General features: G+C 46.1%; 5 protein-coding genes across 5 annotated transcripts; 4 read left to right on the top strand and 1 right to left on the bottom strand.

Annotated features, from left to right (window-relative positions):
- Window positions 1-756: 756 nt before the first annotated feature.
- Window positions 757-1458, top strand: GIQ15_03286 (uncharacterized protein; the record flags this gene model as incomplete). Its single annotated transcript, XM_033550703.1, has 3 exons — window positions 757-797; window positions 848-918; window positions 1001-1458. The coding sequence occupies 3 exons, from the start codon at window positions 757-759 to the stop codon at window positions 1456-1458; spliced, it is 570 nt and encodes a 189-aa protein (XP_033407864.1).
- Window positions 1459-2494: 1036 nt separating this feature from the next.
- Window positions 2495-3400, top strand: GIQ15_03285 (uncharacterized protein; the record flags this gene model as incomplete). Its single annotated transcript, XM_033550702.1, has 2 exons — window positions 2495-2597; window positions 2658-3400. The coding sequence occupies 2 exons, from the start codon at window positions 2495-2497 to the stop codon at window positions 3398-3400; spliced, it is 846 nt and encodes a 281-aa protein (XP_033407863.1).
- Window positions 3401-3421: 21 nt separating this feature from the next.
- On the bottom strand, window positions 3422-5058 carry GIQ15_03284 (Pig-U; the record flags this gene model as incomplete). The annotated part of the gene is made up of 4 exons (XM_033550701.1): window positions 3422-3660; window positions 3713-4125; window positions 4397-4535; window positions 4803-5058. The coding sequence occupies 4 exons, from the start codon at window positions 5056-5058 to the stop codon at window positions 3422-3424; spliced, it is 1047 nt and encodes a 348-aa protein (XP_033407862.1).
- A 125-nt stretch (window positions 5059-5183) lies between these two features.
- On the top strand, window positions 5184-7377 carry GIQ15_03283 (NOP7; the record flags this gene model as incomplete). Its single annotated transcript, XM_033550700.1, has 3 exons — window positions 5184-5205; window positions 5268-5366; window positions 5426-7377. 3 exons carry the CDS (start codon window positions 5184-5186, stop codon window positions 7375-7377), a joined length of 2073 nt encoding a protein of 690 aa, XP_033407861.1.
- Window positions 7378-7709: 332 nt separating this feature from the next.
- GIQ15_03282 (uncharacterized protein) lies at window positions 7710-9344 on the top strand (the record flags this gene model as incomplete). The annotated part of the gene is made up of 1 exon (XM_033550699.1): window positions 7710-9344. One exon carries the CDS (start codon window positions 7710-7712, stop codon window positions 9342-9344), a length of 1635 nt encoding a protein of 544 aa, XP_033407860.1.
- Window positions 9345-11512: the final 2168 nt, after the last annotated feature.

Below are 11512 nucleotides of genomic sequence, written 5' to 3'. Positions count from 1 at the left end.
TACGGATTACAACGCTCTTGCTGTCAGGATGCGCCCAGTGTCAGGTTGATCTCTCGCTAGACAAGGGTCCTGAGCTTCACCGATATCGGCTTTCACTCATATTAATAAAGACTGAAATGCTAGAAAGTTATGAATATGAAGTTGGAAGTGTTTTCGTGCAGTAGAGTCAGCGGTGAGCAGTTGTCTTCCTTGACGGCCACGATCAAAAGAGATTGGCTGTCTATCAAGCGTAGGATGGCGAATCAAAGGTCTCAATACACGTTTCAGTCTAACCACCATAAGTGCTGGGGATACAGTAATGTGCGGAGTATATTATAATCTACGAAGTTTGCAGAGTTGATCTGCTTATCTCTCAGGCGGAAGATATATAGGCTGATTATTGGTATAGTTGTTCTCGTCTGCCGTACATATAGCAGACCGTTTTTTCGCAGTCCTTCAATGTTGCTATGTTGCTGGTCGGGTGTAATTATGGCCATTCAAATAGCTAGTCCAAGTTGCTGTTCTCGATAGGCCACAGTCTTCCTTTTTGAGTATTTCCGGCGGAACAAAAGGACATAGCAAGAACAACAACATTTACGGTAGTTATCCATTGAAGAACGTCTGTCGAACTCCGTCTCAAGATGCAATTGTTCCGTAGTTGTAGTTTTGGCGTCTAACTTCGGCCCTACAAAATTCCGATGCATGGGATATGTTCATCATACGATGAAGAGCTCACCCGCTTTATTCTAGGCGTGATTGACTAGGTTATTCTGCACGATGGGTGATAAACCGTTACCATCATCGTTCGATGACGATCCGTGAGTTTTCCCGCTCTCGTTTTCCTGCATAAATTAACCCCATGCTATAGCGACTTCTTCGAGGACAATGCCTGGAAGAAGCTGGGACGGCGACTGAAGGAGGAGCCACTGGTTCCCATAGGTACGTATTCTTCTCTCTGTTCTATCTGTTCTGATTTTGCGCAAATGTTCCTCTTTACTAACTTGTTACCGGCGCGAAATAGGAATCGGTGCCACCTGCTACGCGCTGTTCCGTGCTTATCGATCTATGAAATTGGGTGACTCCGTACAAGTGAATCGAATGTTCCGCGCTCGTATCTATGCACAAGCGTTTACCCTTCTCGCCGTATGCGCCGGCAGTGTATATTATAAGACTGAGCGGGATCAGCGGAAACAGTTGGAAAAGGCAATGGACATAAAGAAACAGCAGGCGAAGCGGGACGCTTGGCTGAAGGAATTAGAAGTCCGAGAACAGGAAGATAAGGACTGGCAGAACAGACATGCTACCATTGAGCAAGTTGCAAAAGGCGCAGAGCTAAAGCCTTCAGCAATGGAGCGGGCCCCGGATGCCGCGGTAAATGAAAAGTCGGAGGAACCGGCAACAAAAGAGTCTGGGGACAGTAAAGGCGGATCAGGCGGTGTTCTTGCGGCCGTTAAGAGTTTGGCATGGGGCTCAAAATAGAACTCTTATACCATGACTATGGCTGCAAGTTTGTATACTATCGATTGGGACTGGCGTTTGTGGCCATTCTGGCACCAGGGTTTGGAAAGGAGCATACACTCAATTAAGCTGAGCTCTACTCCGTACTCTATTACTAGATAATGTACATGTGTATAAAATGGTAAAGATCTTAAATATGTCATGTCCAATGAATTCATGCACCGCAGAAAGAGAGGCGCTAGGTAATTTGTTCATTAATATACCGCCTCATGGTGTCGAATTCCGTCTTGCCAGTCTATAAGAACATGAAGTTAGCAAAACACAGCTTCAATGGAGATGAATAGCCTGGGAACTCGGTATGGCCGCACCGAAAGTAAATATCTTATATGCCCCTATTATGAATTAGCGACCGTCTTGTAGGCAAGGGATGGCTACCAGCATACCACATCCGTAACATATCGATGCCGCTCAAATTCCCCACGAGCGAATGACCGTAATTCGTGTTTGGTCGATGAGTTGGGTATTCCTAAAGATGCCAAAGGAGTCCCATTCATTAATCATCCATAATCATTCAACATTGGGTATATTCCGGTTTGCTTACGCTTGGTTGATCTCAAAATCTCCCGCCAAAGACTTATAACCCGCTGTCGTACAATGAACTTCAATCATCTCGTTAGCATTTCTCTCTGGAATCATAACATTTGATATCGAATGAAGGGTTTACTTGTTCTAAATTTATTGTCGGCTTTTTCAGTTTAGATCCTCGTCTAACAGCGCCGGACAACAGTCGAATGGTTCCATGCATGGCCAATCCTCAGTCAAGTAATTAAAATCATTGATTTTGATCTTCTATCGGCGCAATTTCAGGCAAGAATATCAAAGCATCAAGTGGTTAGTTTTACGCCGTTAGTTTCAACAAGGAGCTTGAGGTTAACTTTCCTTATCGATAACTACCTAGTTGGTACCTTGAAGATGCGACTTCACGCGACTTCAATGCAACTTCATCAACTCCCTACCTTTCATTTCAGGTCTTCAAATCATTTCACAGTAGCAATAAATGCCTATAAAGAAGAGAAAACGAGGCGTGGAGCCAACGGAAGTTCCAGCTCAATCGCCATCTGGAGAGCGCACAATAAACGTACCTAAAACGCGGAGAAAAGGTATCTAAGACGTTCCAAGTTCCATCAATATAAAGCTATCTAATGCTGAGTGGAATCCAGAGCCGCCAGCTTCGAGAGATAATATATCACTAGTTGATGATATCAACTCTCTTCCGTTCAGCGAGTTTGTTGATCGATATATACCACCGTACGCGTTGGACCTTACCATCCGGCCTTCACGCGCCAGTTCGAATGATACCACCAGTGACGCAACTCATGATGCATACTCGGTTAAATTTTATACTGCCGCCTCAATTCCTGCCGAATACATGGATGCGTGTTTCAATCTCATCTATTTCACTAGTTCAGAGGCCTACAATAAGTCAGCGTCCGGCTGGTCCGGGCGTAAAAAGAAGCTGGAAATGAAATTATTAGACATGCGATATATAGTTCTTGTTTCTGAGAATGAAACCACGTCCAAAGACCCTCTCGGCATATCCCCTATTGGAGGCTTTTTGTCATTTATGGTTACCCAGGAGGATGAGCTGCCCGTACTTTACTGTTATGAAATACATCTGGCCCCCGAGGTGCAACATAGAGGGGTTGGGAAACAATTACTCCGGATATTCGAAGATATCGGCAGGAACGTGGGCCTTCGAAAGGGCATGCTTACGGTATTCAAATCTAATCAGAGCGCAGTTCGATTCTATGAACAGATTGGCTTCACAGAAGACGAAAGTTCGCCGAAGCCAACCAGATTACGGAACGGGAAGATGAGGGAGCATGACTATATGATTATGTCTCAACCATATGCTGATGGGAACGAGGACTGCATGGATATCACAGACCAGGACCTTAATTGAGAAAAGATACGGAGCGCCACGTCATATCTGCCTTGCATCTTGGCCCTTTACTTCTGGCCGTTCCTCTTCCCATTCGTCTCTAAGAACGGCGAATAAGGAATCCGCGACGAGGATTGAAAGTCCAAGGCTCCACACAAGTGTGATGGCATAGAAGAAGTTGGCGTTCCCGGAGCCTGCGTATATCCACAAATGATAAAATATCGGACCGAGAAGGCTGGCATAGAGCAGAGCGGAAATGGAGAAGAAGGTATACCGCATCACTAAGTCACGTTAGAGGGACGAGCAGAGAATAAGAAGAGGGGCTGTACATACGAGGGAACACGTGTCGATAAAGAGAGAGGAAGGATAGATATATCGAAACATCGGAGATGCTGGGATACGGCTTGAAGATGGCGAAAATCCCGAGGAGGCAAGTTATCACGAAAAGCGGTTGGCGTCTTAGGCGGATGGTCAGGCCGCCCACATAACTCGCAAGGTGCAGCCAAAATACTCCCAGGAAGAATTCACGGAACGGATCGAATATTTCGATTAGGAAGTACCACCATAGACCAGCGTTGGGCGTCAAGTCAGGAACAAGTATATGTGCGCCATATGTTGCAGAGATGAAATCCCATGAAAAGCCAGTCAGGGCGTAAGATATCATCAACAGGCCCGCGATATCTCCGGCGAAAACAAGAAAGTGTGACGCCGCGTAAGATATGCCATTAACACCCGCTTTGACTTTGCTGATATGACGATCGTAGCAAAGCAGTACCAGAGGCGGGAATAAAAGGGCGGGGTATACGGAGAGGTAAGATGCCAGGCCCAGTGCAAGCATCGAGTTGATACTTCTGCCAGTTATCGCATTGGATATTGCATATATTATGGCAGTGTTTGTAAAAGCAGTCGTTGGTCGCCCCAAGCAGGTCGCAATTGTGAAAGGATTGAATAGATAACTTGAAGCCTAGGTGTTAGATAATAGCTATAAATTCATGTAGAAAGAAAGTGGTAACGTACCCAATGACTATAGCAATGCCATCCCATCTAATCTTCTTCCGCGGGGAGGTGAAGAGCCTCGACACCACGGACTCGCCCGAGTTTGATATTTCGATTAGCGCATTCGCGTTGATAAGATCGAGCAGCGTATACACAACGACTGTCAACAGAGTGTATCCATGGGACTGTGGTATGAGCGAAAATAGCGGTAGGAATATAGGGGCCTATATTCCGAATATCTAGTTAGAGATAGGCAGGCATTATTGGCGGGCGGATCTGATGCACACCTGGTGAAACACCCCGCCGTCATATGGAGAGACATTCCGAAGATAGAGGAACAAGCCTTCCTGCACTGAATTTCGTAAAAAAAAAGGCGTCAGTCAACCTATCCCTAAAATCAATGGCGGGAATTGCGCCGTGTACATACGTCTCTTGAAGCTGCTGACTGGGGTAGACACTTCAACACGGCCGGTAAGCAGATCTGGGAGGCCGGGGAACAGTAAAATCAGGGTGAGCCTCAGGGCGACCGCTGCCCCAAACACGCAGAGCTTCCTCCTGCCAATTGGCATCGTCAATACGTCCTTTGCCGGACGAGCATCGCAGTCGCGCAGTTCAGGCCGCGTTTTGCTTGCGGTCGTTGCTTCTTTAGCGTGGTCAAAGATAAGTGGAGACGCTTGGACCATCGAGCTTTTTTTTTTTGCTGATAAAAGTTTCGACCTGCCGATTATTCTCCAAATCTTCTGCTTTGCGCCGGTTCTTCGTCAACGCACAACTACACATATATCGAGTAGTCGCCAGGTCTGAAACAATGGGTAGACTTAAGAAAAAAGGTATGGCTTGTTTCAATGGCTTTTTTATCTGCAAAACTCGTGAAGTTAATACTTTTTTACAGGAACCTCTGGCCAGGCCAAAAACTACATCACAAGAACCCAGGCTGTTCGAAAATTGCAGATTTCACTCCCTGACTTCAGGCGACTATGTATCTTCAAAGGTAAGCTCATATTTTGGAAGCTGTGGTTGGTGATTGTGCGATGTTAATTCCAACTGCAGGAATTTATCCCCGTGAACCGCGAAACAAGAAGAAGGCTTCAAAGTCGGCAACCGCGAGCACGACATTTTACTACACGCGAGACATACAGTATCTGCTTCATGAGCCTCTCCTGAATAAGTTCCGCGAACAGAAAACCCTTGCAAAGAAGATCGCGAGGGCTCTTGGTCGTGGCCAGGTTGGAGATGCGGCTCGCCTGGAGAAAAATATTGGCCCAAAGCTCACGCTTGACCACCTTGTCAAGGAGCGCTATCCTACGTTTATCGATGCGCTTCGGGATCTGGACGATGCTTTGTCGTTGCTCTTCCTTTTCGCCAATTTGCCCTCTACCGCTACCGTCCCTCCCAAGACCATTTCTCGCTGCCAGAGGCTCTGTCATGAATTCCAACACTACTTGATTGCGACCAACTCGCTTCGCAAGTCTTTCCTTTCAATAAAGGGAATCTACTACCAAGCTACAATTCAGGGACAGGATATCCTATGGCTAGTTCCTTATCGTTTCGTCCAGCAGGTGGCTGGGGATATCGACTTCAGGATCATGGGTACTTTCGTGGAGTTCTATACGACTTTACTTGGCTTTGTTAACTTCCGTCTCTATACCTCCATTGGACTTGTATACCCTCCAAAATTTGACGCTAGAAGTGATGACCAGGGTGCCGAACTTGCAGCTTTCACTTTGGAGGGCAGAAAAATTGATGATGGGAACAAAGCCATTGAGCCATCCGCAGGTGCTGATGATGGCACCATTGAAAATAAAAAGTCCGAGTCTGCGTCAAAGGAGGTGCAGGAGAAGGTTAATACGATCCTCAAGAATGTCAAAATTGATGACGTCGCTGAGGGCCCCACCGAAGATTCGCTAGTTGAACGTGAAGACGCGATTGACACCTTTGAGCCAACTGCCCCTGATGCAGACACTCTCCCACAGCCACAGATTAGCGGAAATGAAGCCGCTGCTTTATTTGCGCCACTTACCGTCTTTATTTCAAGAGAAGCTCCCCGTGCTCCTATAGAATTCTTGCTGCGGTCTTTCGGCTGTAAGCGAGTGGGGTGGGACACGGTGTTGGGAGATGGTGCTTTCACACACGACGAATTGGACCCCAGAATAACACATCAAGTCGTTGATCGACCACCTCTTGCAGAGTCTGCTCTTCCCCCATTGCCACAAAACCCTCAAGAGGGTGAAGAATCGATCCTAAGAGTACGGCCTGGACACAGAATTCCTGGTCGGATATATGTCCAGCCACAGTGGGTATGGGATTGTGTGAATGATGGAAAGCTACTTAGGCCAGACCTCTACGCACCTGGTACAATTCTACCTCCACATCTTAGCCCATGGGTCAAGCCTTCTAACGGTGAGTACGATCCTCGAGTAAGCTTGGCGGATCAAGAAGCAGAGGGTGAAGCTGAGAGAGCTGCCGAAGAAGAGGAAAATGAAGATGAGGACGAGGAAGAGGAAGAAGAAGAGGCTGTAGATGTCGACGAGGAGGAAGATGTTGCCGACGAAGGAGAATCTGACAATGACTCACTAAATGGCGGTATGGACATTGCAAACTCAGATGATGACGAAGAAGACGACAGTGATGCAGAAGTGGATGATTCATTTGGTGGTTTTGACGACGAGGAGCTCAACATTGATGAAGAGTCCGAAGACGAAGAGGATGCCGCTCAAAAACAGCACCAGAAGGAACTCGAGGCGGAAGCCCTAGGCCTTCAACCTGTAAATGAGCCCGAGACCTCTGGGAAATCAAAGAAAAAGAAGCAGGGCGCCAAGTCGAAGAAGTACGCCGCTGAGAAAAAGAAGGAGGAGGAAGAGCTTGAACGTCAGAAGATGATGCTGAGTCGTAAGAAGCGTAAATTGCTTGATAAAATGCTTTACTCGAACAAGAAGAAGGACGAGGAAGCGGAGAAGCTCAGGAGGAAGCGACGGAAGATTGAACAGGGTCTTATGAAATGATAATCCTATAGCTCGTAATGACATGTACTTAGATCAAAAATAAAAATATAAGTGCTTTTCAATCCTTTGCATAACTATTAAATTGTCTCCGCTTCTTAACTGCTGGAGGAGGGTGCCTTTTATAGACACGTGATTGATATATTTTTCAAAACGCTCCTCCAAGTGTAAGCTTAAATTAATTCTTCCATGCTAGCAAATAGAAAATTTTACTACAAGTTATTGTACTTTCTGGGGAGAGCGTTTAAACATGGAATTTTATTCTTGGAAATTTTCATCCGCTTGTTTGAGTTGATTGCCTCGTTAAGCTCCAAGCTTGCAAAATTTCGAACGAGATGGCTTATCCTGGCTTTGAAGCTGCTGCCTCTGGAGAGTCTAGGCAATATACATCTCTTTTCAACCCAGACGAGTTTCAGAGCAACCAGGAAGCTCAATATGCTGCTACTGGGCGGGTTGCGTCGTACTCTGAATTTGGGGACGATGAAAGAACGGAGAATGACGAGGGCATTAGTGAAGGACGAAGCTATAGGGGTGACGACGAAAGAACGCCTTACGTCCGTGATACCGATGCCCTTGATGATACATACGGGCAGTCATCTTCACCTGATGGCATGGGAGAGAGTTCCTCACGCCCAAATAAATTTCAAGGGCCGCCATCTACTTGGAGAGGCTGGACTAAACGAGAGCGGCATGATGTTATTGCCTTGGACACTATCCGATCAAGAGATCTCTCTATTCATCTATACAATGCGTTCATTCTTAAGAAACGCGCGAAAGAAGATAAGGCCAGAACTATTGCAGATATGACGCCGTGCGGAACCCCAGATGAAAAGCCACCAGAATCTTTGTCTTCATTTGCTCCGAATCGAGGTTGGACAGCCTGGCCAATGCCCACGGATGAAGTTCCGAGGGTAGATGAACGCGTTAATAGAGACCCAGACGATGTCTGGACCTTAAGAATGCCTCCTGATGATAGGCCGAGCGCAGAATTGGAGGAATGTCTTATTGCACACATGATGAAGGTGTCTAGGGAAAGGTTCAACGCTAGACCGTGGGATTGGCAGGGTGCTCGACGATTTGAAAGAGAGGAACCTCCATCGGAGAGCGATAACCAAAGCACGGCTCCGAGAGATGAAAGCGAATTTGGTGGTTTGGGGCTATCGAAACCTACCCTCCGGCCGACAGTACAGACTGACGATGACAAGTCCAGGAGGCTCCTTCGCCCAGAGGCACGAAATATTCTGAATAAACTAGATGACCTCCTGCTGAACCTCGAAGGAGCACGGAAAACATGCGCTAGTATGACTCAGGGGTCAATAAATGAACCCAAATCACCCACCGAGATAGCCAGAAGAGGGACTTCTCAGTCAAGTATCGATATCCCGCCAAACTACAAAAACAACCCAGATGTTGAGACGGAGATATGGGATGAAAATGACGCAGAACGCAGCATAGCTTCAAAGCCAATTTCGAGTACTCCCGAAAGTAGTATAGATGACCTTGAGGATACGCTACCCGCAAATCCAAACTCCCAACATAAAGGTAGTGTGCGCCGAGGTCTTCGCGACTGGAGTGTGGTTGTCGGTATGGCATCACTGGCTGGATGGCCGGCCGCCGCAGTTATGCGAGCTTCCCGACGCTGTGCAGACCTTTTTGGTGAAGACCAAGTGTTCAGAACCATGCACGAAGGGACTGTGCAACTAAATAGAGGGGAGGATGGGATGCCTTATTGGAAACACACTGAGCTAGATGAACCGGAAGAGGAGTTCCAAGAGGTAGAAGATCGACCCCTTTCAAGTTGTGCGGAGAATCCGAAAGAAGATGCGAGATACTGTCCAGTGGAAGGATGTTCTCGGCGATTGAAAGGATTTTCCAGAGCATGGAATCTGAATCAGCACTTGAAGAATGCCCATTCAGATCTACTAGCAGAGTCAAAGATCCAGCTTGTTAAGAGAGTATATAATAAATGAGGTCTATATCTTGTATTCCCATAAGCTGTTCTTTGTAATATTTACCCTCAGAATTTCCCTAACTGCTTTAACTACAGTATTACTCTACCCGACCTTCTAGCTACACACTGCGTTGTTCCTATCTATATACTCTGTATTCTTATTATGTGAAGGGAATGCCCCAAGTGGGCATATCAAGGTCATATTTACAGAGATATGAATGCTCTAAATGGGCACTTACTGGTGCGTACATATTATCTGGATGGCTCTACTCTGCGGCCTCAGTACGAGGGTGGTGCTGGAACCGTGTTGGAGGCAGCGGTGCCAACCTAACTATAGCCGCTGGTTATGCTGTGCTCGTAGGCTCTAGGTAACTGTATCATAAAAATGAAGCTAACTAGTAACTGAAGCAATCTTTTTACTTTCATCTACATGACCTTAACTATATATTTGCTAGGTGAGAATAGCCCGACTCTCCTTTGCTTATCTACGCTATTAGTTAATTAGATGTCTACAGGTTCCAGTATTAGATAGCTTAATATCTTGCCTAACCATTATTAGCTGTCTATGAGGTTAACTTATTAGTTGGCTCGTATCAAAGCACTCACATGTCGTAGATTCTTCTTTTTATCTTGCACATCGCATTGCTGGTGCGATGTAACCAACCCCATTCCCAGAGTCAACCGACATCTCAAACTCCTCTCAGCTTGATTAGCGCCTGGTAAAACAGCTGCATCCTCTGTAATAGATATTGAACTGCAAGTAAATCACATTCTTAGGCATGTGGTCCAGAAGGTTAAAATTATTTTTAGTTCTGGACCCACTGAATATGGTTGCGGATGCTAGCCAAATACAGATAACTACTCGGTAAGCAGCACAATCTCCCTATACAATGAGGGTTATCCCTTGCCAAGTCGTAGACAAAGAGAGTAGTTACGGAGTACGGGGTATGTGCGACATAATTTCAGCTTCAATTGGCTAGAAATCATCCTACGATTCCATTACTGGACGATTATATAGCACGTACTCCCTGAGCTACAATAACTGACCAACCACCTAACTTTCAACATCTCAGTAGAGCAGCTATACCTTAATTTCTGACAATCAAATTGAGAATAAGTCGGGCCAGCATGGGGAAAAGAGTTGCTAAAAATGCTCCCTTCCCTCGGTCCTATATGGATGCGGTTATTGATAGAGGCGGAGGCTATAGATATTATTGCAGGCGCGTCGCGTATTCTAAAGCCTGGTGGCCCTATCTGCAGCTACGGAATAATTTTGGCGTCCAAAATGAACTAGTCTATGTAGGAGGGGCTAAAGCATATCGGCCTAAGAGGCTGCAAAATAAGATCGAGATAGGAGTTTAAGGCATTGATGGAATTGGTTAGTAAAAACAAGATTAGACCTACTATTAGCCGGACTAAAGGGATTGGGTAGCCTCAGGGCCATTAATGGGATATTAGAGGATATAAAACCCGGTAAGCAATCTAGGAAGATTGTTATCGAAATAGATCCAATACACCAGGTGGATAAAGCTGCCCTTTGATGTGTAGTTATATCTGCTATGACCTCTTGAGACAGATCACTAGAAATAGAAATAAAGGAAGCTTATTTTTACTTACCTAAGAAAGGCTTCAGAGGACATAACGGTGAGATAGTAAATAAGATCTAGTATACGCTTCTATAAACGAGAGTTATGAAGTTATTTCTGCCCGCTTAGCCTTATATACTTACGAGTAGCCGTACCTTCATTCATCACTATCTTTACCCTATATATTATTCTACCTTGTAAGCCTTCATGCATATACGTTTCCATATAATACCTTCACTATCACTGCTTCTTCAATCCTCAAGTTCTCTTAGGGCCGAAATAAGTTTAACTATCGCCGAGCCGAGGTGCCGCCTTGGCGCCTCGACAGCTCCAAACAGCCGGCGCCGGGAGAAACTCGGCCTCCATCGCTTCACGTCCTGACGAGATAACAATCCCGCTTAAATAGCAATGATAAGTTGATGCGTTACAGGCTCAGCTGCAAATAAACCACATTACTTTATCCAAGAACCTGCAGCCTCAACTTCACTGCTGTATAATACTGGCTCCCCGCACATCCCTGCCACCCCACCTCCGGCACGCCAGCACACTGACCTCCCAGGTCACATTGCCCTCACTCCGTTTTCTTCTCCCACGATGGTAA

The sequence above is a fragment of the Arthroderma uncinatum genome, assembly GCF_011692745.1.
Source record: "Arthroderma uncinatum strain CBS 119779 chromosome Unknown scaffold2, whole genome shotgun sequence".
NCBI lineage: Eukaryota > Fungi > Ascomycota > Eurotiomycetes > Onygenales > Arthrodermataceae > Arthroderma > Arthroderma uncinatum.
Note: the sequence above shows the minus strand (reverse complement) of the source record. Positions and strands in the feature narration are given on the sequence as shown.